This window comes from Ranitomeya variabilis, chromosome 1 (assembly GCF_051348905.1).
Source record: "Ranitomeya variabilis isolate aRanVar5 chromosome 1, aRanVar5.hap1, whole genome shotgun sequence".
NCBI classification, from domain to species: Eukaryota; Metazoa; Chordata; class Amphibia; order Anura; family Dendrobatidae; genus Ranitomeya; species Ranitomeya variabilis.
Window position 1 is genome coordinate 745,936,570 of NC_135232.1, and position 26,268 is coordinate 745,962,837.

Here is a 26,268-nt window from a genome sequence, read left to right on the forward strand (position 1 = left end):
GATGCGTGACGTCACAAAAGTTGACCAATGAGCAATGCAGGAAGGATGACAGCTAGTGCCTACGGCACAACAGCTAGGAAAAAATTGTTCGAGAAGCGTTTTGTTTTTTTCTATTGCGGATGGAGCCAGGTTGAAGGACAGCTGCGATGCCAGCGATATTCCTGGCCACGCTATACGAATATTCTCCTCTCTTCTACATTGCAGTGGTGTCTATCTGCTTTGTAGTGACTTGTGGGATAGTACTGGGATGGTGAGTGACTTTCTGGGCATTGCTATGGGGGTCTGCCATTTGTTTCCTTTATTTCCATTCTCTTGCAGCTCTCCACAGTGGTGAGGTAAAATTGGAGCAGTTGTCTGTAGCAGCCAATCGGATTCCAGCTCTCATTTCTCTAAAGCTTTTTGGGAATTTAAAGCAGCAATCTGATTGGTTGCTAATCAGTGCAAGTGCTCCACTGTACCCTACCAACAGTAGATGTCTTGACACCGCAACGCGTTTTCATTTTTGCTCTGTTTTTTCTTCCCCTTCTTCCAAGAGCCAGAACTTTATCTGTCTCCCTACTTGTATGACAAGTTTGTTTTTTTGCTGGCTTATTAAAGATAATAATCTTTATTTATTTAGCACGAACGTATTCTGCAGAAAGTTCCGGGGCTATTCTGGATCTCCCTGTCACTGGTATATCGCATGCGGAATTGGCATGCGTATTCCCGCTAAATACTAGCGTTTTCCAAGCGATCTGTAGCATCGCTTGGAAAACTGATTGACAGGTTGGTCACACTTGTCAAACATCGTGTTTGACAAGTGTGACCAACTTTTTACTATACTATTGATGCTGCCTATGGAGCATCAATAGTAAAAAGATATAATGTTAAAAATGATAAAAAAAATAAAAAATCGTGATATTCTCACCTTCCGGCGGCCCCCGCAGCCTTCTCGCTCCTGGCGATGCTCTCGGCAGCTCCCGTTCCCAGTGATGCCTCGCGGCAATGACCCCAGATGACGTAGCATCACACGAGACCGCTACGTCATCACAGGTCATTCTCGCAATGCATTACTGGGAACGGGAGCATCACGAGGAGTGGGAAGGCTGTGGGGGCCGCCGGAAGGTGAGAATATCACGATTTTTTATTTTAATTCTTTTTTTTACAAGTATATGGTTCCCAGGGCCTGGAGGAGAGTCTCCTCTCCTCCACCCTGGATACCATCCGCACATGATCCGCTTACTAAGTAACTTAGTAAGCGGATCAATGCATTCCTATGTGTGCGGAATCCCCGCGATTCACAAAGAATAAACATGCTGCATTTTTTTCCGGAATGCGATTCCGCCGTGGAAAAAAAACGCAGCATGTGCACAAAAAATGCATTAAAAGGGATGGAATGCTTATGTAAGCGTGTTTTTAGCGTTTTTTTGGCCGAAAAAACGCTAAAAATCATGAACGTGTGCACATAGCCTTACAGTTCAACACTTCATATACAAGTCATAAGTACCAACGTCAAAGATAATACAATACTGGCGACCCTGCCCATAAGAGCTTACTATCTACAATGAGGTGGGATAGACACAAAATACAGGGGCTTATGTACAATGATGGTCCGGCCATCTTGAGAGAATGGTGGATAGATAACGGCTGCATGAGCTGGTCACCAGCCAGTATTTGTGGTGCTTTTGGGTGCGGTGGAGTTTGATGGACGGTTGTTCTCAGATAGATAGTGAATGGGCTATACAGTGGGGCAAAAAAGTATTTAGTCAGTCAGCAATAGTGCAAGTTCCACCACTTAAAAAGATGAGAGGCGTCTCTCACCACTTGATTGTTTGTTTCTGACCAAATACTTATTTTCCACCATAATATGCAAATAAAACGATAAAAAAACAGACAATGTGATTTTCTGGATTTTTTTTTCTCAGTTTGTCTCCCATAGTTGAGGTCTACCTATGATGTAAATTACAGACGCCTCTCATCTTTTTAAGTGGTGGAACTTGCACTATTGCTGACAGACTAAATACTTTTTTGCCCCACTGTATATAACAGAACTTTGATTAGGGAACGTGATCGACCGCCCTAAACCGATGTGTTTTCAGGGAGCGCCTAAAACTGTATAAGTTTGTGGTCAGTACAAATTTCTTGGGGTGGAGCATTCCAGAGGATTGGTGCAATTCGTGAGAAGTCGGGAGTGGGAGGTACGGATTAGTGTGGATATTAGTCGACAGTTGCATGCGAAGCATAACAAGCATGTAGGCCAATAAACAGAAACGAGGGAGGAAATGTAGGGGGGCTGCACTGTGGAGAGGATGGGTAGGGTGACACAGAAATGGGGAGATGTAGGGGGTACCGCACTGTGGAGAGGATGGGTAGGTGATAGACAGAAATGGGGGAGGGGGTACTATGGAGAGGACGAGTAGGGTGGCAGAAATGAGAGAAGAGATGTAGGGGGCCGCACTGTGGAGAGGACAGGTACGGTGATAGACAGAAATGAGGGAGGAGATATACTTGCGAGTGTGATGCGAGTCTCGCGCATCAATACCCGGCACAGCCGTCGGGACCAGAGCGTGCGCTGCATGTATTTCTAAGCAGCTGAATACTGCGGTCCGAGTGCCGGCGGCAGTGCCGGGTATTGATGCACAAGTTTCTCACATCACACTCGCAAGTGTGACCCCTGCCTAATGGGTTTAATTTTTACAAAATTTATTGTGTTGTAAAAATGACCTGGTAATATTATTCTCCTTGTCAGTACGATTATGGTGATACCAAATTTGTGCAATTATTATTATTATTTTTTTTAATGGCAAAAAAATGTGGAAGTTTCTAAAAAAAAAAAAAAAAAATCAATTGTGTCGCCATTAGTTTTTTCCCAGTAATGTAGTTGCGTTTTTTTTTGCCAGCAGAGTAGTTTTTATTGCCATCATTCTGGTGGTGTATGACATCTTGATTTTGAGCGGTGACCGACAAACATCTATTTTAGTGGTTTAGTTTTACATTTTTAGTCCAATATTTCTTTATTTTGATGGTTTGGACTTATGAGGGTATGTGTCCACTGTCCGGATTACATCCGGATTAGCTGCGGATTGAACGCTGCATACAACCGCAGCGTGCAATCCGCAGCGTCCAGCTGTTACCGCATAGTGGAGGGGATTTTATGAAATCCCGTCTCCACTATGCGTGCGAACACGCACCCGGCGGCCCTGCGATTCCGGACATGCGGCGCGTCTTTTAGATTGCAGCAGGTCCGTTTACCTTGCGGCGATGCTCCATTGCTGCAAGGTAAATCACAGGGCCCTATGAATGGGGTGCGGAGATTCCGGATGTGTGCAATGAACACATCCGGAATCACCGCGCGTATAGAAGGGGGCGGAGCTTTGGGCGGAGCAAGTTTTCCGCTCTGTCCAAAGCACCGGCAATCTGGAATGTGGAACCTTACCCTAAGGATGCCCCAATACTGAATGTGATTAATTTTTGTTTTCTGTATTGTTGGATGGGGCGGTGATTCAAAGTTATGTTTTTTTATTATTTTCATATTTTTAAAACATTCTTTGTTTTTTTTTAATTAGTTAAATATGGCAGATTTAATAATGCTGAGCGCTGCAATATTAATGTGAAATATTGGTGTAAAGTAAACCAATCTGTAAATGGTATAACACTAGGATGAAGCACCAAAATTATCCACTGGCGTATACCGCTGCGATAAATCCCCCGTGTGAATATGCCCTAATAATAAATGCATCACATTTTTTTTGGCTGTTGCAGGCGAGGCCTGGATGTTCCCGTTATACTGAGAAACTCAGAAGAGAGGACATCCAATACCTTCATGTGTAAGAAGCAGATGAAAGAAGTCAGGAATCCTTTTGGCTTGGAAATAGTTAATCCAGATATCGCTACAATAGAGAGTAAGTTGTTCAATTCACTGCAGGAAATCGGGGGATAAAAGTGGTCTTTCCAACAAATGGAGCATGGTCCCCCCATACATATATTTAATAGGCTGATCATTTAATTGTTGGACGTTCCAGGGGCGCTGTGTGTAGCTACCCCCCACTCCACACTTGGCAATAGGTTAGAATGCAAAGTAAAAGACCCCCAGTGGTTCCTGAAGTGGGCAACCTCCTACTGTAAATTTCCCTTATTAATAAAATATAATGAAACGCAATGTAACATTGTAACTTTTCAGTTATTGACTGTATTAAAGATCTCTGCTTGCTGTCATTTAATGAGGACATTCTTTAGGGAATTGTCCAGGACTATTTTTACTTTTTTTACTATAAGCCTAAAAATTAACAGGAGGTAGTTGCTAACTACCTGCCTGTTGTACCTGGCACTAACTGTTCCTGCTGGTGATTCATCTGCTCCATGTCAACAGTGCAGCTCTTCTTACGGGGTGCTCTGTCAACAGGACATGACTGCCGACATCAGCAGAAGTCTCTCAATCACCGGCAGGAGCGCTCTGTGCCAGCAGAGATCAGCGCCGGGCACAACAGGCAGGTAGTTGGCAACTGTCGTATCATCCATGTGTAAGAACTATGCCTTAGTCTCAAATGCTTAGGAAAAAGCTCAAACAACTTCTTTCTCACCCCACAATGGGGGTGGTCTTTGTTGTCCTTTCTCATTCTCGGGTTCTACCAGAGGCCTGGGAGTTTGAGGGTTCTGCGCAGGACCTTAGTTGTTCCCAGCATTGGACAGAGAGCTCAGATGTTGCTCCTGAGATCTGTTGTAGCCATTTTCTCAAGTTAGGGGTCACTGCTCCAAGTGCTCCTATCACTACTGGAATCACTTTTGCCTTCACCTTCCACATCTTCTCCAGTTCTCCTTTGAGGCCCTGGTATTTCTCCAGCTTCTCATATTCCTTCTTTTTGATGTCTCTGTCACTTGGCACTGCCACAGCTATTATCATTGCTGTATTCTGATCCTTATCTACTATAATAATAATCATTATTTTTATATAGCGCTAACATTTTCCGCAGCACTTTACAGTTTTGCACACATTATCCTCGCTGTCCCCGATGGGGCTCACAACTTAAATTCTCTATCAGTATGTCATTGGAATGTGGGAGGAAACCCACGCAAACACGGGGAGAACATACAAACTCCTTGCCGATGTTGTTCTTGATGGGACTTGAACTCAGGACTCCAGCGCTGCAGTGCTAACCACTGAGCCACCGTGCTGCATCTACTATCATCACAATGTCTGGTTGGTTAGCCAACACCTGCTTATCCGCCTGGATCTTGAAGTCCCACAGGATTTTATCCCTTTCATTCTCCACCACTTTTCTGGGGTCTCCCACCTGGACTTAGGGGGACTTAGCCCATATGCTGTGCAGATATTCCTGTATACAACCCCCGCTACTTGGTTGTGGCGTTTGGTATACGCTGTTCCTGCTTGCATTTTGCATCCTGCCACTTTGTGTTGGATGGTTTCTGAGCATAGTTTGCACTTGGGTCTTGCCTTGTGTGGTAGATTCCTGCTTCTATGGATCTGGTACTTAGTGCTTGCTCTTGTGCCGCTACGATTAGTGCTTCTGTGCTGTCTCGGAGTTCTGCTTTCTCCAGCCAGTGGTAGGATTTCTCCATGTCAGCCACCTCCATTATCTGTCAATGGTACGTCCCATGCAGCGGCTTGTCTTGCCATGACGCTTCATGTTCCTGTTCTTCCTTCCAGATCTGTTGTTGTTGCTGCCTTAGGCTTTCTCCCAGCATCTCATCTTTTGTTGCCATTTTTCTGATATATTCCTGTATACTCCTTGTTTCATCCGTGATGGTGGCTTGGATGCTTATCAAGCCTTGACCACTCTCCTTTCTGCTGGTATACAATCTGTGGGTGTTAAACTTAGGGTGGAGACCTCCATGCATTGTGAGGAACTTTTGTGTCTTCACATCTGCAGCTTCCATCTCTTATTTTGGCCAGCACACTATCCCAGCAGGGTATCTGATAACTGGCTTGGCATATGTATTGATGGCGCGGATTTTATTCTACCCATTGAGCTTGCTCTTCAGGACCTGTCTTACCCTTTGATGGTATTTGGATGTTGCTGCTTTCCTTGCCTCCTCATCATGGTTACCGTATCCCTGTGGGATGCTGAGGTATTTGTAGCTTGTCTGTACATCTTCTATATTCCCTGCTGGTAATTCCACTCCATCAGTCTTGACTACCTTGCCTCTCTTTATTACCAACCGGCCGCCCTTCTCCAGTCCGAAGGAGATCCCAATGTCTTCACTGTAGATCTTTGTCAGGTGGATCAGTGAGTTGATATCTCGTTCATTTTTCGCATCCAGCTTGATGTCATCCATGTAGAGAAGGTGGTTGATGGTGCTTCCACTCTTGAACTTGTATCCATAGCCAGACTCTGTAATTATCTGACTGAGGGGTTCAAGCCTATGCAGAACAGCAATGGGGACAGTGCATCACCTTGGTATATGCTGCATTTGATGGTAACTGGTGCTAATTGTTTTGAGTTGACTTCCAATGTTGTTGTCCACTGCCCCATTGAGTTTCTGAGGAAGGTTCTTAATTTCCTGTTGGCATTGTAGAGAGCCAAGCATTCACAGATCCATGTGTGCGGCATTGAGTCATAGGCTTTCCCGTAGTCCAGGCTGTGCTGAAATTGGTCTGTCTGGATCTTGAGTCTTGAGCAATTGCTCTATGTACTAGGAGCTGGTGCTTAGAGCCTCTGGTGTTGGTCCCAACTTTCTGAGCTGGATTCATGTACTGGTTCATATGGTTATGTAGCTTGGTGGTTATGATGCCTGACAGGAGTTTCCATGTTGTTGTAAGGCAGGTTATTGGGCGGTAATTGGCTGGAACTGTTCCTTTGTGAGGATCCTTCATGATTAGCACTGTTCTTCCTTGTGCTAGACAATCTGGGTGGTAGCCAGCTTCTAGCAGTTGGTTTATCTGCTTTGTCATGCGTTCATGTACCACTGTTAATTTCTTTAGCCAGTAGGTGTGGATCATGTCTGGGCCAGGTGCTGTCCAGCTCTTCATGTTCTTGACCTGCTGTTGGATGTCTGCTTCTGTAATGATTCTGAGAAGAGAGTATTGGCCTGCAGTTTGTCCAGTGGTGAGGTGCCGGTGTAACGGGCCGATAGACCACTAGTCCATTTAGTTAGAATTCACTGCATTGTAATGGTGACTGGTTCTTGCTCTAGTCAGTGTTTCATTCTCAGATCTTGCAGCCACATTGCACTGGTGTTGTTTTTTTTTTTTCAGTCTCTGCTATTGGTGGAGTTGCTGCCTTTGTGCTGTTACTCTGTAGCTGGGAGTACAACGTGGATGGTTCTTCCCTTCGTGTCACCTTGATCTTTGTCTCCATTCTTCTTTTCCAAGGGGGGCACGTACTTCTGTTGTTCTTGCTGGTTGTATAGCCAACTATTTCCATGATTGCTGAGGCAGTAACATAGATTAGTTTGAGTTATGGTGGTGGTAGGTATTAATGCAAGTGCTCTATTGGCATCTTCTAGCATACCGTCTGGTGGTGTTTCTTTGCTGAGCTTTAGCAGTTGATCTCTGGAATTGATGGTATTGAGTTTATCTAAGATCTTCTGTTTCAGAGCAGCTGCAGTGCTTTCTAGTTGTAGGATTGGATCAGGCTCTTCAGGGGGTTGCACATGTTCTTCCAGGTCTTCTTGTGGGGCGGATCTGCAGTGAAGTTGATCCATCTCAAGTTGTGATGATAGCTTTCTCTTTATGATATTGAAATATTGGGTGACTAGTTGTTACTCACTCAATGGACATGCAGGTCTTGTATCCATCCAGAGTTTCCTCATACGCTTCATATATCCTCTCTCATTTGGTCTGCTGTTACAGTAGCATTCATCAAAAAAAATGTTCTCTTGCCTTGTTCCAGTAGCCCATTTATCATCAGATTGTCCTGGTTCCTCGACATCTGACACAAACCTTGTTAATCCAGGTGACGTCCGAGCCGGCATGACTCTTTGGTTGTGACACTCTCATGTTTATTGAGGTAGGCACTATAGTGTTAGTAGTCTTGCCCAAGGACCACTACTGGTTTATTATTTGCAACAGGGCAGAGCCAGGATATGAACCCCAGTCTCCCACATTCATTTCGTCTAAATTGAAGTTAAGATCTTTCACATTATTCATCCACAAGACGGTTGGATTCTCCATGTTTTCTTCGTTTGTTACTAACAAGCAGGAACGTTTTTTCAACTTCAATTTGTGTGAGCTGGATAGTATTTTTCCTTTGTAGTTAGCAAATACCTTCCTGTTTAGTTTTTAGGTCTGTAGTAGACAAATAATACATAGTCCTGAACAACCCCTTTAATTGCACTCATTAGCTGAAAACTCTTCTCTCCTGATATTTTGCTAGAAATTAGATAAGATGTCTCAGTCTGGAGGAGTCTGTGTGGTTCGGCTCTGAGAGGTTTGGATACAATTGTTGATAAAGTTTTTCTGCCAATGGTTAGAAACGAGAATGTTTTCACGCACTGACAGCAAGCAGAGATTTTTTTAAAAAATGCTGACAAATTGCGATTAACACCTTGGAGATGGGAATAACACTTTAGGAATGGGATAATGTGGGGTCGCACTTGGCATTTACATTGAGCAGAAGAGTGGGTGTTCATGCTGCCCGATGCAAAGTGTTGGCGGCAGGGCTACAGACCATGAAGAACAGCCATGGAGCCCTAATTTAGGGAGGACGGCCACCATGACAAGATAGAGGCTGGGAGTTAGCGGGTTAACAGGGGACGCAGAAGTGTAGTGTGGCCAGTGGGGTAGGGCCAATGGATGTGTTTGGTTACAGGGTTGGGGAATTTGGGGATGGGTCAGAGGACCTTTATAAGGTGTGAGGGGATGCAATTTACCTCATCTTTGTTCTGGTCAGCGAGAAACACAAGACAGGACACAACACAGGAAGCTGTTGCAGGGTTGGGAGTAATGGCACATCTAGCAGAGCTGATGGAGCTGGTGCGGGCGGCGTTGGCGGTCCATGGATCAAACATCGTACAGGAGCAGCTATGCGCGGCCTGCAGGGACCCTCCTGGAGCTGCGGTAACTCCTGACCACCTGGCAGCGCGTGCTCGTCGGTCACAGCCACCAAAGCATTATGCACCTCAGGAAGCCCGGAGTAGCAGGAAAAGATCTAGGAGTCCCTTTTTGGGACCCTCTGGGGTTAGAGGAAATGGCCACACGCTCTCCCCCGGGCCACCGGGAGGATTCCTCCCCAGAGACTCAGCGTTTCAGAAGTGGGCGTGGCCGAGATGCGGACTATATCCGGTTCGCAGACTACAGGGATCCGGAGCAGAGGCACGGTGGCCTCCAGTGATGGACAGGCGGGGGGCCAATTGCAGCAAAAAAGCCCTCCCTTGGCCGTATTCATGTTTCCTTCAATGGCAACCAGTCGTCCTGTCCCTGCAGCTGAAAAACACCTCCATAGCATGATGCTGCTACCACCATGTTTCACTGTTGGGATTGTATTGGGCAGGTGTTGAGCAGTGCCTGGTTTTCTCCACACATACAGCCTAGAATTACCATCAAAAAGGTCCATCTTTGTCTCATCAGACCAGAGAGTCTTATTTCTCAAAGTCTAGGTGTCCTTCATGTGTTTTTTAGCAAACTATGCGGGCTTTCATATGTCTTGCACTGATGAGAAGTTTCTGTCGGGTCCTCTGCCGTAAAGACGCGACTGGTGGAGGGCTGCAGTGATAGCTGACTGTGTGGAACTTTCTCTCATCTCCCTACTGCATCTCTGGAGCTCAGCCACAGTGATCTTGGGGTTCTTTACCTCCCTCACCAAGGCTCTTCTCCCACTATTGCTCTGTTTGGCTGGATGGCCAGGTTTAGGAAGACTTCTGGTGGTCCCAAACTTATTACATTTAAGGATTATGGAAGCCACTGTGCTCCTATGAATCTTGAGTACTGCAGAAATTCTGTTGTAACCTTGGCCAGATCTGTGCGTTGCCACAATTCTGTCTCTGAGCTCCTTGGCCAGTTCCTTTGACCTCATGATTCTCATTTGGTCTGACATGCACTGTGAGCTGTGAGGTCTTATATAGACAGGTGTGTGCCTTTCCAACTCAAGTCCTATCAGTTTAATTAAACACAGCTGGACTCCAATGAAGTAGTAGAACCATCTCAATGAGGATAACAAGGAAATGAACAGCATGTGACTTAAATATGAGTGTCTGAGCAAAGGGTCTGAATACTTATGACCATGTGATATTTCAGTTTTTCATTTTTAATAAATTTGCAAAAATTTCTACATTTCTATTTTTTTTTTCAGTCAAGATGGGGTGCAGAGTGTACATTAATGAGAAAAAAATGAACTGTTTTTGAATTTACCAAATGGCTGCAAAGAAACAAAGAGTGAAAAATTGAAAGGGGTCTGAATACTTTCTGTACCCACTGTAGGCTTCCTGAGGAGAAGCTGGTGGATCTGAGGTTAACAGTTGTAGCATTGAAGCCGGCTTTGGAGTTGAATGGAGTTGAATGTGCGCGTGTGGTGGCAAAATATGTTCCTGGGGTGAATAACGAAGTAGCTGATGCACTATCCCGTTTTCAGTTCGTCAGGTTTTGGGATTTGGTTCCGTGGGCAGACATTGTGGCATTAGAGTGTCCCAATTGGTTGTGTACTCTGGTAACAGTGTAGTTTTGGACTTGATTAAATGTTCAGTGACAGCGGTGACATGGGCCCAGTATCAGTGATTATGGCAAGAGTGGGAGTGTTACAGTGTTAATTCAGGGTTGGGTCCGTCATCTGAAAATCAGTTGTTTTTGGTTTTGCTCATGATCTATCAGGATTTTGTTGAAAGAAAATTGGCTTCGGCCATAACGCAGAACTAGCGTTCTTGTTCAAACTACAGGGTGTAAGGGATGTGACAAAAGATTTTTTTGGTGAGACAGGCATTAAGGGGTTTCCAGAAGGGAGCATGTAAACGCGACTGGAGGAGGCCAGTCTCATTTAAGCTAATGGAGGGGTTTTTATCCTGTTTAAGTAATATATGTAACTGATTATGAGGTGTCGTTGTTCTGAGCTGCTTTCACTTTAGCCTTTTATGGCGAGTTTAGGATAAGCGAGTTGGTAAGTTCCTCTAGAAAAGCCCAGGAAGGTTGCAAGTCAGGGAAGTGAGTTTACTGGATAACAGAGTGGAGCTCTGATCAATTTGGGCGGGGTAAGTTGATAGTGTTATATGGTAAACGGGTCATAGGTGTTGTCCGGTAAAACTGGTGGCTAATGTTTTGCGCATAAGAGGGGGCTTCCTGGGTTCTTTGCTATGGCATGTAGATGGTTCAGCTTTATCCAGATTTCAGTTTGTTGCAATATTTCAGGAGTGTTTCACACATTTGGGAGAAAGGTCCGATGAACATGGGTGGCACTCTTTTCGAATCGGAGCGGCGACAGAGGCGTCACGCTGGAGGTTGAGTGAGGAGTTGGTGCGGCGCATTGGGTGCTGGGAGTCAACTAGGTTTAGAACTTATGTTTGTCCTTCTTTAATTACTTGGTGAAGTATAGGAGTGTGTTGTCTGTTTTATGTGCCTTCTGATGGAATTGGTTGTTTTATCGTAGGTCTGTGCCTGGTTTGGATTCTCGGTCACTTGTTTGTTTTCTGGGGGCGTTGCGAGCTGATGTTCGCCCTAACGGTCGGCAGCTCGGGTAGGTTAGATCGGCAGCGTCAATGAGGTGGTTGGGAATTCGCGGCATGACATGGGTGTTGCCTGAATTTTCGTACAGTCGGGTGGATCGGCCTCCGGAATTTTTCTTGTTGCACGTTGGTGAGAATAACATTGGCGTGAGATCTTCCCGAGAAATAATTTGAGATATTAAATTTGATATTTTGCATCTATGGTCTTCATATTCGGGGATCGTGGTGGTATTGTCAGACATTGTCTCGAGGCAAAAATGGCGATATGCAAGGTCTGTGGACAGTCTTAATAAGACTAGGATTAAGGTTAATAAATCAGTGGCTCGGTTCGTGGTTAGGAATAGTGGAATCGTGGTACGTCAATACTACAATGTCTGCCCACGGAACCAAATCCAAAAACCGGACAAACTGAAAACGGGATAATGCGTCAACTACTTCGTTATTCAACCCAAGCACATGTTTTGCCACCACATGCACACATTCAACTCCAAGCAGCGCAATACCAAATGGCGCAAGTATGCTACCACTGGCAAAGATTTTTCAGAGAGATAATTGATCGCTTGACCCACGGGCAGGTTATCGTAATGAAAACACACTTTCTTGTTCTTAAATTGCAACCCCCAAAGTTCCACCGCCACCATATTGGAAAGATTTCCAACAATGACAAATTTTTTACCAATGCCGACTCTCACCAAGTCACTGGTCAATGGCCAGCACACCGGTGACCCTGAAAAAATACCCCAAAACCAAATGCTCCCGCTGCATCAGTATACAAGGGATCTTTTCCATTTGCGAGAAACACGTCCGTGTCTCGCATGTGAAAACCAAGCTCTGGCGCTGGCACTCCAGAGCGGAGAGTGCGGCTGCATAGCAACACATGGAGCTGCACGCTCCGCTCCAAAGTGCCGGCGCCAGAGCTTGGTTTTCACATGCGAGACACGGACGTATTTCTCGCAAAAGGAAAAGAGCCCTAAGGCTGAATTCAAGACCACTTTCTCCATCTACAGAGAATCCATTGTACCTTGATAAAAAGAACTCCCCTACTGCCATGTCATCTTTTACTTCCCAACCGATTCTCACAAAATGCCCTGTGGACTCTATCCCCGCTGTTGCAACCGCCAAACGCCTAGAAAAAAATCAGCCCATGGGCATAATATGGCAAGCAAAATTGAGTTTCCCCAATAACGACTAAACCTCTCCAAACGCACTTTTTTAGCCGGCTTCAATGCTACAACCGCTAACCTGAGATCCATCAGCTTCTCCTCAGGAAGCCTACAGTGGATACGGAAAGTATTCAGATCCCCTTCAATTTTTCACTCTGTTTCATTGCAGCCATTTGGTAAATTCAAAAAAGTTCATTTTTTTCTCATTAATGTACACTCTGCACCCCATCTTGACTGAAAAAAAAAACAGAAATGTAGAAATTTTTCCAAATTTATTAAAAAAGAAAAACCAAAATATCACATGGTCATAAGTGTTCAGACCCTTTGCTCAGACACTCGTATTTATGTCACATGCTGTCCAGTTCCTTGTGATGCTCCTTGAGATGGTTCTTCTCCTTCATTGGAGTCCAGCTGTGTTTAATTAAACTGATAGGACTTGGTTTGGTAAGGCACACACCTGTCTATATAAGACCTCACAGCTCACAGTGCATGTCAGACCAAATGAGAATCATGAGGTCAAAGAACTGGCCAAGGAGCTCAGAGACAGAATTGTGGCAAGGCACAGATCTGGCCAAGGTTACAAAAATTTCTGCAGTACTCAAGGTTCCTAAGAGCAGAGTGGCCTCCATAATCCTTAAATGGAAGAAGTTTGGGACCACCAGAAGTCTTCCTAGACCTGGCCATCGAGCCAAACTGAGCAATCGTGGGAGAAGAGCCTTGGTGAGAGAGGTAAAGAAGAACCCCAAGATCACTGTGGCTGAGCTCTAGAGATGTAATAGGGAGATGGGAGAAAGTTCTACAAAGTCAACTCTCAATGCAGCCCTCCACCAGTCGGGCGTTTATGGCAGAGTGGCTCGACGGAAGCCTTTCCTCATTCCAAGACATATGAAAGCCTGCATAGAGTTTACTAAAAAATACATGAAGGGCTCCCAGTCTGTGAGAAATAAGATTCTCTGGACTGATGAGATGAAGAGAGACCTTTTTGGTGATAATTCAAAGGAGTATGTGTGGAGAAAACCAGGCACTGCTCATCACCTGCCCAATACAATGCCAACAGTGAAACATGGTGGTGGCAGCATCATGCTATAGGGGTGTTTTTCAGCTGCAGGGACAGGATGACTGGTTGTCATTGAAGGAAACATGAATGCGGCCAAATATAGAGATATCCTGGATGAAAACCTCTTCCAGAGTGCTCTGGACCTCAGACTTGGCCGATCGGTTCCCCTTCCAAGAAGACAATGACCCTAAGCACACAGCTAAAATAACAAAGGAGTGGCTTCAGAACAACTCTGTGACCATTCTTGACTGGCCCAGCCAGAGCCCTGACCTAAACCCAAGTGAGCATCTCTGGAGAGACCTGAAAATGGCTGTCCACCAACATTCACCATCCAACCAGGAGGAACAGGAGAGGATCTGCAAGGAATAATGGCAGAGGATCCCCAAATCCAGGTGTGAAAAACTTGTTCCATCATTCCCAAGAAGACTCATGGCTGTACTAGCTCAAAAGGTGCTTCTACTCACTACTGAGCAAAGGGTCTGAACACTTATGACCATGTGATATTTCTTCAGTTTTTCTTTTTTAATAAATTTGCAAAAATTTCTACATTTGTTTTTTTTCAGTCAAGATGGTGTGCAGAGTGTACAGTAATGTGAAAAATGAACTTTTTAAATTTACCAAATGGCTGCAATGAAACAAAGTGTGAAAAATGTAAAGGGGTCTGAATAATTTCCGTACCCACTGTATTAGCCTGTATGTAAATGTAAATAAATATTTACTGTATTTATTTGTTGTGAGTCACCATTTGTTGCCCGCATCCCTGTTTGGTTATGCACATATTTAATAAAAGTCCCGTAGAATGTAAGTCCACAAGGACAGGGTCCTCTTCCCTCTGTTCCAGTCTGTCATTGTAAATTTGTTTACTGTAAGTGATATCTATAACCCTGTATGTAACCCCTTCTCATGTACAGCACCATGGAATTAATGGTGCTATATAAATATTATTATTATTATTATTAATAAAAGTCTGCTGTGGCCATTTAATCCAAGCCGCAAGCAGTCCTGTGTCTTATTTCCGCGTGTAGTGGGATAGGGGGGAGCGTGTTTATGGGTGGACGGTATAATGAGGAGGACCAAATACCTCTTAACTTGTCATGCCGGTTTCCTATTAGGTACCATAGTGGGAGAGCAGCAGTGGGTCTAATCCTCTTATTTGCTTTCTTTGCACAGAGGGGGTTACATTGAGACCAAACTGTCTGGAGAAATGTATCCTGTCCTGTTTCTGGGGCTGCAGTGTACAGAAAGTGCAGGAGGCTCTGCAGAAGCATGTGTATTGCTGCCAGATACGGACCCCAGGAGTATTGGAAGACGCCCTGTATAGTGAGTACTTCTACAAGGAGCAGCATGTGTATCCTTTTCTAACTACCGCTATTAGTGAGCACAGCTCTGGAGTATAATACAGGATGTAACTCAGGATCAGTAATGTAATGTATGTACACAGTGACTGCACCAGCAGAATAGTGAGTGCAGCTCTGGAGTATAATACAGGATGTAACTCAAAATCGGTAATGTAATGTATGTACACAGTGACTGCACCAGTAGAATAGTGAGTGCAGCTCTGGGGTATAATACAGGATGTAACTCAGGATCAGTAATGTAATGTATGTGCACAGTGACTGCACCAGCAGAATAGTGAGTGCAGCTCTGGACTATAACACAGGATGTAACTCAGGATCAGTAATGTAATGTATGTACACAGTGACTGCACCAGCAGAATAGTGAGTGCAGCTCTGGAGTATAATACAGGATGTAACTCAGGATCAGTAATGTAATGTATGTACACAGTGACTGCACCAGCAGAATAGTGAGTGCAGCTCTGGAGTATAATACAGGATGTAACTCAAAATCGGTAATGTAATGTATGTACACAGTGACTGCACCAGCAGAATAGTGAGTGCAGCTCTGGGGTATAATACAGGATGTAACTCAGGATCAGTAATGTAATGTATGTGCGCAGTGACTGCACCAGCAGAATAGTGAGTGCAGCTCTGGACTATAACACAGGATGTAACTCAGGATCAGTAATGTAATGTATGTACACAGTGACTGCACCAGCAGAATAGTGAGTGCAGCTCTGGAGTATAATACAGGATGTAACTCAAAATCGGTAATGTAATGTATGTACACAGTGACTGCACCAGCAGAATAGTGAGTGCAGCTCTGGAGTATAATACAGGATGTAACTCAAAATCGGTAATGTAATGTATGTGCACAGTGACTGCACCAGCAGAATAGTGAGTGCAGCTCTGGGGTATAATACAGGATGTAACTCAGGATCAGTAATGTAATGTATGTGCACAGTGACTGCACCAGCAGAATAGTGAGTGCAGCTCTGGACTATAACACAGGATGTAACTCAGGATCAGTAATGTAATGTATGTACACAGTGACTGCACCAGCAGAATAGTGAGTGCAGCTCTGGAGTATAATACAGGATGTAACTCAGGATCAGTAATGTAATGTATGTACACAGTGACTGCACCAGCAGAATAGTGAGTGCAGCTCTGGAGTATAATACAGGATGTAACTCAAAATCGGTAATGTAATGTATGTACACAGTGACTGCACCAGCAGAATAGTGAGTGCAGCTCTGGGGTATAATACAGGATGTAACTCAGGATCAGTAATGTAATGTATGTGCGCAGTGACTGCACCAGCAGAATAGTGAGTGCAGCTCTGGACTATAACACAGGATGTAACTCAGGATCAGTAATGTAATGTATGTACACAGTGACTGCACCAGCAGAATAGTGAGTGCAGCTCTGGAGTATAATACAGGATGTAACTCAAAATCGGTAATGTAATGTATGTACACAGTGACTGCACCAGCAGAATAGTGAGTGCAGCTCTGGAGTATAATACAGGATGTAACTCAAAATCGGTAATGTAATGTATGTGCACAGTGACTGCACCAGCAGAATAGTGAGTGCAGCTCTGGGGTATAATACAGGATGTAACTCAGGATCAGTAATGTAATGTATGTGCACAGTGACTGCACCAGCAGAATAGTGAGTGCAGCTCTGGACTATAACACAGGATGTAACTCAGGATCAGTAATGTATGTATGTACACAGTGACTGCACCAACAGAATAGTGAGTGCAGCTCTGGAGTATAACACAGGATGTAACTCAGGATCAGTAATGTAATGTATGTACACAGTGACTGCAACAGCAGAATAGTGAGTGCAGCTCTGGAGTATAATACAGGATGTAACTCAGGATCAGTAATGTAATGTATGTACACAGTGACTGCACCAGCAGAATAGTTAGTGCAGCTCTGGAGTATAAAACAGGATGTAACTCAGGATCAGTACAGGATCAGTAATGTATTGTATGTACACAGTGACTGCACCAACAGAATAGTGAGTGCAGCTCTGGAGTATAATACAGGATGTAACTCACGATCAGTAATGTATGTACACAGTGACTACACCAGCCGAAAGGTGAGTGCAGCTCTGGAGTATAATACAGGATGTAACTCAAAATCGGTAATGTAATGTATGTACACAGTGACTGCACCAGCAGAATAGTGAGTGCAGCTCTGGAGTATAATACAGGATGTAACTCAAAATTGGTAATGTAATGTATGTACACAGTGACTGCACCAGCAGAATAGTGAGTGCAGCTCTGGGGTATAATACAGGATGTAACTCAGGATCAGTAATGTAATGTATGTGCACAGTGACTGCACCAGCAGAATAGTGAGTGCAGCTCTGAAGTATAACACAGGATGTAACTCAGGATCAGTAATGTATGTACACAGTGACTGCACCAGCAGAATAGTGAGTGCAGCTCTGGAGTATAAAACAGGATGTAACTCAGGATCAGTACAGGATCAGTAATGTATTGTATGTACACAGTGACTGCACCAACAGAACAGTGAGTGCAGCTCTGGAATATAATACAGGATGTAACTCAGGATCAGTAATGTAATGTATGTACACAGTGACTGCACCAACAGAATAGTGAGTGCAGCTCTGGAATATAATACAGGATGTAACTCAGGATCAGTAATGTAATGTATGTACACAGTTACTGCACCAGCAGAATAGTGAGTGCAGCTCTGGAGTATAACACAGAATGTAACTCACGATCAGTAATGTAATGTATGTGCACAGTGACTGCACCAAGCAGAATTGTGAGTGCAGCTCTGGGGTATAATACAGGATGTAACTCAGGATCAGTAATGTAATGTATGGATGCATTATTGTGCAATATTTATGCTGCTGTGATACAATATAGAAATCATGATATTTTGTAAGATTTCTGCTTTTCCACCGTTTGGCCACTAAGTGGCGCTGTTTGGCAGCTAGTTGAACACAGTGTGTGAATGGCTTTTAGAGATTGCTGTGTAGATCACTTGGACCTTATAACACGTCTATGTGGTTTTTGTCAATAAAACATAGTCAGTGTATATTGAAAAAACTGAATATTTTTAATTTTGCTTCTTTTTTAAGCCTCAACTTCTCTTCTTGCTGTCAGTGAATAGAGAGATGATTTTTTTTTTTTTTAAAACGTGGCTTTGATTCCTTACAAGTAAATGTTTGTTTTCTGCATTGTTGTCTCGGCTTGTGTCCTTTAACCATTTGCGGCCTCATTATTTGGGTGATGACTGCTGAGAGTATGATCATGACTCAGCAGTGACTGTATCATGGGAGGAACGGCTTATTTATGGGGAAACTGGACAAAAGAGAGTCCCTGACATTCACCCTTTACTGGAAAAATGCGTGTAATCCAGGCATTGCTGAGCTGAGGACATTTTGGACAGTATGGTTGTTTTTGATGATATTTTGTAAGAGATGTTTGATGGCTCGCGTTGCATCGGTACTATATTATATGGAAAGATCTCTGCTTGCTGTTAGTAACAGTGAACATCCGTGTCTCCATCCAGAGACTGTACATACCCAGGAATAGGTGAAGGTTTATTATAAGAGTATGCGGTATAGACAAACCTCCATGAGATAAAAGCATTTGCGGCACAACATCACATCATCTGCTGTAGTGACTGTTTGCTACAATGTGTCAGTGCAGGTAAAATGTAGCAGTCATTGTCACAGGTACAGTTATAGCTGTTGATCTGTGCAGGTTTTCAGCCAGTATGTTTTCATTCACTAACAGCAAGCAGAAATGATAAAAAATGGCAGTGTACAAAGTATGTCAAATAGTTGCAGAACTTTTCAGTCTACAATACTTACATTTTAAACTGGTAACCTTGGGTACAAAAGTCATGGATGGTGACAGGTTGTCATTGGAGAAACTTTACTGAAATGAGCGGCGCCAAACGGTTGAGCAACAAACACATCCATTATTTTGGTAATAGTGGGTAACATTATGTTTTGATACGGGTGAAGATATATGTAGTTACTGTTCCCCTTTAAGATTGAAAATACTATACTTGTTCTCAGGTGAATTAAAATAAAGGAGTCCGGTGTGCGTACATGAGGAATAACACTATTTCTGGCCATTATATGACTCGTATTTTGCATTTTTCTCCTCTTTTCCCTTCTTTCTCTAATATTCACTTGTCTCTGAACTAGTAGGTGGAGCCTACCTGTTCTTATATCCACCATACATGGCACATAGAGGCGTGAGGGATTCCTGGAGGACATTATACAGCATTACTGAGCAGTGTAGCTGTGAATCCAGGTATGGATGAGATAAAACACTTATTAAAAAAGCTGCAATCTGATCCGTCTTTGATGGGCCAGTCAGTATTGGACACATATAACCACAGACATGAGTACTCCTGTCTTCATGTAGCCTGTGTACAACAGCAACAGCAAGGACATTATCCAGCAGTACTGAGCAGTGTTACTAGTAATCCAGCTCTGGGGGTGGAATAAACACTTACTAGAAAGCATGAGCACAATCTCTGCCTGTTTTCTGTGAGCTGTAATCTGATTCCTCAGTGAACTGGTAGTCCCTCCTGGTAAGATTTTTTTTTTCAGAGCCAATGATGAGTTCAGAAGAAAGGAGAAGCAGTTCAGAGGTGGAGAATGAAGCAGAATTCTCTGATACAATTTTACAAAGTCTTATATTTGCTTGTACTATTTGATTTTCTTGAAAGTTTATTGAAGCAACAGTGACCATTTAACCTTTACAAAAAAACTTGGATGCACACTAGGCCCCCAGGAATTCAGGGAGCACATCAGTCACTGAGCCACGTATTGCACTAACCACTGTTTCTTTGTGTCAGCATTGTGGTGCAGTGAGTAAGACCACCCTCTCTTAATCACCATCTGCCGCTAACGTGGTGAACGCAGCATTTTCCTGAACAATGATTCAGCGTGCAGAAACAAAGCAAGGAGGATATATTAATTCAGCTGGCAGGGGACAACAAGATGGAAGATTTTGGCCCGGTGCCCCGGACTCGTTATCCTCTCGTAGTCCTGCTGACAATGTCTGATGTGGATGACCGGGAGTTATACCCCATTGTAAGTCTGCCCTCATGCACACACACATGATTGATGATTGCATATGGCCGCCCTCCGCTCTGAGATTTCCTCCTTGTTTTTACTGGATGAAGATCAGTAAGTTGTGGTTTGTTGCTCTCGGGTCACATTTCATCATGGTGATATAAAGGGAAGCCCCGGAGTTAATGATTTTCATATTTTCACCTCCATTATAGAAAGTCCCTGTCTTTCCTCCTCTGACTGACCGGCTTGTTTTGATGCCTCACCTGTTGTGTGAATCTCAATGTTAATGCTTCTCACAGCTGAGGGTTTGCTACAGTTGTTTCCAGGCTATCCAGTCCATTATGAGCTTTGCGTTCTGCACCGATACATTGTAGCAAGACATAAATGTGCTGCTGATGTGCAGGATTGTCTATACTGGATGCTAGGATTCGGTCTGTATAGAATTCTGTGTGCAAATCTCGACGTTTCCATTTTCTCACAGCAAACTGAGATCTTGCAACCAAATTTCCAGGCAGGTTTCCATTGTCGGGTTCAACTTCTCACAGCTGAGGGTTTGCTACATTTGTATCCAGGCTATATGACCTCATGATGTTTCAAGATAGAAGGGAGGATCGCCTAGACTGGATGCAATTGTCGCGCACCTTCAGCTGTGACAAGTATTACATCCGTCCAGATTTTCAGCGTCTGGATGTTTCTACTCGCAGACAGTCGGATCACTAGGCAGGTTTCAAGCTCCATCTTCAACCTAACACTTCTCACAGCTGGGCATTTGTTACAGCTGCATCCAGGTTATACAATCCTCTGTGAGCTCATCACCCTCCAGGACAAAAGGCAGGCATTGATACTGATACATGTATTCATCCTGAGCCGCCTGATTCATGAACAGATTGCACAGATTTAGTTCTACATAACATTGGGGAGGGATAAAGTGGGGTGACAACCCCTATGATCACTGTCATGACTGCCATGGAGGGTTGTCACCCCAGCTGGAGGAAGTTAGCAGACTGTGTGTGATTTTTACCCTAACGATCCATCACACCTCTACGTTTTTGGACTTGTTCTCCTGAAATCTGAGCTGTAGGAGACAATAGTGGAATTTGGCATTGTGCTGACACAGCCGTTTCCAGATGAGCGGCAGGAGCTTGGGTGGAGCAGCGTCTATTAAACACCACGTGGAGGTGATTTCCAGCTTCCCTTTATTGCTGGCTGCTTTATTCCACGTTTTCTAGCAGATTTGTTTGGAGTCTAAACTTAACCCTGAAGCTGAATACTCAATTTTTCGGGTTCTGAAAAGTTCTGCAACTTTCTAGTGAACTTTACATTTTCACTTTTTTTTTAGCCAGATCCCTGTTGTCAAAGAAAGGAAACATTGTGTTACAGGAAAGTTATATTCCAAGCTTATTACTCATTACTGTACACCTAAAAGCTAAAAATAAAACCTGTCCAGGCCAAGTCCTGCTCACACAGCTGCAGTTTGTTACAGTGTATCACCTAGAGATAATAATCCATGAGCTATAACAAAGGGCAGTTTTCTTTGTCTTCCATAATGTTGGACACATGACATATTACCCAATGTACTCCTATAAGTGAAGTGTTTATACTGGTCATCTTCTTACAGGTGGCCATGCTCACCATCATTCATGTCCCGGACAGAAGTTATAGGATGCCCTGCAGGATAATGTACCAGTATCTGCTGACTGCACAAGGTCAATTCTATGACCTAAAGGTAAGGATATTTCAGGCTTGGTGGTAGTCACTTGGCTTTGCAGAGTTTAAGGAATCCCTGGTCTTCACCCTTGGACTGCAAGGCAAGGGCCCCTGGGTTATGTCTGTGGTGTAGCTGCTTACTGGGGGAGGGAGCTGAGCACTGGAGTGGTGTAGTGTCAGTTCATCTGCTGATTGGAGCTGTGGGATTAAACTTGGCAAGTCAGGTCCGAACCCGAGAGGTAGAGTCAAGGACAAAGTCCCATCCCAGTGCGTAGTCAGCCTAGGGCTGTCAAACTTTTTTTCTGGTTTGCTGATCAGCTATTGTGCCTGGCCAGTTACCCAGACCACCAGAATGGTTTCTGGAGCTGTCCTCCATACTGATGGTCTCTTAGAAATAAGTGGCGGTACCTGACAGGTTCAGTGCAGAAATGGGTGTAGGTATGTGCAATGCCACAGAGCTGACTTTGTCACAGAGTCCAGTGCAGAGCTGGCAGCTGTACGGCAGGCTTGACTCGGCGATATAGCAGAGCTGAGTTTGTCATAGAGTCCAATCCAGGGCTAACATCGGCATAACTGGGTCATCCAACAAAGTAATAAAAGTAGTAGAGCTTGGTTTGTCACAGAATCCAAGGCAGAACTGGCCATCAAAATAGCGGAGCTACCCAGCAATGTAGCAGAGCTGGGTTTGTCACAAGGCAAAATTGGACAGGGTACAGCAGAAATGGGTTTGTCTGGAGGTTAATGACTTAGGAAATCAGTGCACGATAGCACATATATATATATATATATATATATATATATATATATAACACAGACCCTTTATTCTAATTTTGGACATTACCTTTTAGAGCAGAATTTGCTATGACCTGTATATTTTTTACTTCTAGCAACTTTACATGTCTGTGAGTGATCAAGCAGCGGAGACCGCAGAGGCCGGGGCGGAGGACATCTCTAGAGATAAAGAACTGCTGGAGAAGTTGGGGATATCCGAGGAGGAGCTGCAGGGGAACAACGCCAAAGACTGTGTTGTGTGCCAGAACGACTCTGTCAATTGGGTACTGTTACCGTGTCGGCACGTGTGCCTGTGTGATGGCTGCCTACTGCGCTTCCAGCATTGCCCAATATGCCGGCAGTTTGTTCAAGAAACGTTCCCTTTACGTAGCGAGACAGATCCAACTGAGTCATAAACTGTAAGCAGCAAGACCACATACAGTGCACACTTCCTAATGACAAATATTCCTCACTGGCCACCTGTGAATGTCATTTTTTTTAAAAAATCATTCCAAAATTCGGTGCGGATTTCTTTATCATGGCCGAAATCCTTCTGTCTGATACAGAGCTGAAATCCGCTTCACAGGTAAATGGTAAAATTGTAGCTGTCTGCAGCTGCCGCTAGGGGAGCTCTCTGCAAACCGTTTACATGTGGTTCTAAGGGATTCTATGATGTTTGCCGGCAGTGTGATAACATAATAAATTAAACATAATTCACCTTTTTAAATCATCCACTGTTCCAGTGCTGCGTATACTCTAGTCCTCACAGGTCCATGTTTTTGTAATTGCTGCAGCCAATCACTGGCCTCAGAGGTGATGCTTGCAAGGTTTGCATGAGACTTTGGAGACCAGTGATTGGCTGCAGCGGTCGAGTGAAGGATGTATGGCACGTAACCAGCTTCAGGATCCACGGGGACGTCAGGAGCAAGGGATAGGTGTTAAGTTGCTGATTGTTGGGTTGTGGACCTGCACTGATCCTGAGAATGGGGTTCTGGAGTACTCCATTGGAATATTGCAAGTATGCACGTCACCGCTCCATTCATTGACTATGGGAGTGATAGCAGAGAACAGAGCTTCTGTATCTCCATAAGCCACATGTACATGCAGTGGTGGTGCGCATGCTTACATTACTCCAATGCAGACTCCAGTGGTCTGACACCCAGCATTCAGAAAATTATCACTATATGGATGGACTAGATGGTGGCCCAATTCTAACGCATCGGATATTCTAGAATATGTATGTCCACGTAGTATATTGCCCAGCCACGTAGTATATTGCTCAGTGACGTAGTATATTGCCCAGCCACGTAGTATATTGCCCAGTGACGTAGTATATTGCCCAGCCACGTAGTATATTGCCCAGCGACATAGTATATTGCCCAGTGACGTAGTATATTGCCCAGTGACGTAGTATACAGCACAGAGCCACGTAGTATATTGCCCAGCCACATAGTATATTGCCCAGCGACGTAGTATATTGCCCAGCGACGTAGTATATTGCCCAGCGACGTAGTATATTGCCCAGCGACGTAGTATATTGCCCAGTGACGTAGTATACAGCACAGAGCCACGTAGCATATTGGCCAGCCACGTAGTATATTGCCCAGCCACGTAGTATATTGCCCAGCCACGTAGTATATTGCCCAGCCACGTAGTATATTGCCCAGTGACGTAGTATATTGCCCAGCGACGTAGTATGTTGCCCAGCGACGTAGTATATTGCCCAGTTACGTAGTATACAGCAGAGAGCCATGTAGTATATTGCCCAGTGACGTACTATATTGCCCAGCCACGTAGCATATTGGCCAGTCACGTAGTATATTGCCCAGCCATGTAGTATATTGCCCAGTGATGTAGTATATTGCCCAGCGATGTAGTATATTGCCCAGCCACGTAGTATATTGCCCAGTGACGTAGTATATTGCCCAGCGACGTAGTATATTGCCCAGCCACGTAGTATATTGCCTAGTGACGTAGTATACAGCACAGTGCCACGTAGTATATTGCCCAGTTACGTAGTATACAGCACAGAGCCACGCAGTATATTGCCCAGTGACGTAGTATACAGCACAGAGCCACGTAGTATATTGCCCAGTGACGTAGTATATTGCACAGCGACGTAGTATACAGCACAGAGCCACGTAGTATATTGCCCAGCCACGTAGTATATTGGGCAGTCACGTAGTATATTGCTCAGCTACGTAGTATATTGCCCAGCCACGTATGTCACAGGTTAAAAAAAATAAATAAATAAATAAACATATACTCACCTTCCGCAGGCGCATTGTAGTTCTGTCGCCTGTGTGGGGTGCAGGCGGCAGCTTCCGGTCCCAGGGTGTGATGATCTCGCGGTCACGTGACCGTGACGTCATGGCAGGTCCTTTTCGCGCAGGACCTGTGATGACGTCGCGGTCACATGACCGTGTCGCGGTCACATGACAGTGTCGCGGTCACATCACCGTGACGTCACAGCAGGTCCTTCTCGCGCAGGCCTTGTGATGACGTTGCGGTCACATGACTGTGACATCATGGCAGGTCCTTCTCCCAGACCATCCTTGCCACCAGAACGTGCCGCTTGCATGGACCGGCCGGAGCATCGCAAGGAGCGGGAAAGGCGGCGGAAGGTGAGTATCTAATGATTTTTTTTTTTTTATTATTTTTAACATTAGATGTTTTTACTATTGACGCTGCATAGGCTGCGTCAATAGTAAAAACTTGGTCACACAGGGTTAATAGCGGCGGTAACGGAGTGCGTTACCCGCGGCATAACACGGTCCGTTACCGCCGGCATTAACCCTGTGTGAGCGGTGACCGGAGGGGTGTATGCGGGTGCCGGGCATTGAGTGCGGGGAGTAAGGAGCGGCCATTTTCTTCCGGATTGTGCGCGTCGCTGATTGGTCGTGGGTGTTTTGCCACGACCAATCAGCGACTTGGATTCCATGACAGACAGAGGCCGCGACCAGTGAATATCCGTGACAGACAGACAGACAGAAGGACGGAAGTGACCCTTAGACAATTATATAGTAGATGAGATTACCCTTTTAAACTGGATAGTAAAGCCGTATGCAGTGAGCTCCCTCTAGTGGTGGCTGTAGGCATCTTGGAATTTTATTTTTAAACTGTATCAGAAAAAGAGAATTCTGGGCACTAAGAAGATATATTAAGAAATGAATTGGCGTGGAATGACTGATAATCTCTGATGGGGACAAGTCCAGGACTCAGGAGGAAGTGTGTAATATGCACAAGATTTACTCCTTAGAATAGAGGAACTTCTGGTTTGTGCAGTAGCATCTTATGGACGAGTCAGCATCACTATGGCATGGGCACTAACCATATTTATTTAGCAAGATTTTATTCCATATTATTCCTTACATGTTGCACAGTGTGCATGGAAGCCTATGCTGCTCGTTAGAGTGTAAGCTCCTTGTGTAAGGGCAGATACTAAGTGACACATTCCCTGTGCTTCCGGCCATGATGTCGTGCAATAAAGATCACTGTGTTTGCTCTCTTGCCTTTTATTGTGAAAAAAAGGAAACAAAATCACTTCCCACTTATATCTATATAGAAA

At 44.5% G+C, this 26,268-nt stretch overlaps 1 protein-coding gene across 1 annotated transcript; it reads left to right on the forward strand.

The window, feature by feature from the left end:
- Positions 1 to 62: 62 nt before the first annotated feature.
- CGRRF1 (cell growth regulator with ring finger domain 1) lies at positions 63 to 26,204 on the forward strand. The gene is made up of 6 exons (XM_077269854.1): positions 63 to 250; positions 3,742 to 3,881; positions 14,977 to 15,154; positions 20,093 to 20,240; positions 21,841 to 21,948; positions 22,817 to 26,204. Exons 1-6 carry the CDS (start codon positions 147 to 149, stop codon positions 23,114 to 23,116), a joined length of 978 nt encoding a protein of 325 aa, XP_077125969.1. The 5' UTR covers positions 63 to 146; the 3' UTR covers positions 23,117 to 26,204.
- Positions 26,205 to 26,268: the final 64 nt, after the last annotated feature.

Coding starts and splice junctions, on each gene's coding strand:
- CGRRF1 (XM_077269854.1), top strand. CDS start 147: ATGCCAGCGATATTCCTGGCCACGCTATACGAATATTCTCCTCTCTTC. Junction 251..3,741: donor TGTGGGATAGTACTGGGATG/GTGAGTGACTTT, acceptor TGGCTGTTGCAG/GCGAGGCCTGGATGTTCCCG. Junction 15,155..20,092: donor TTCTACAAGGAGCAGCATGT/GTATCCTTTTCT, acceptor ACAATGATTCAG/CGTGCAGAAACAAAGCAAGG.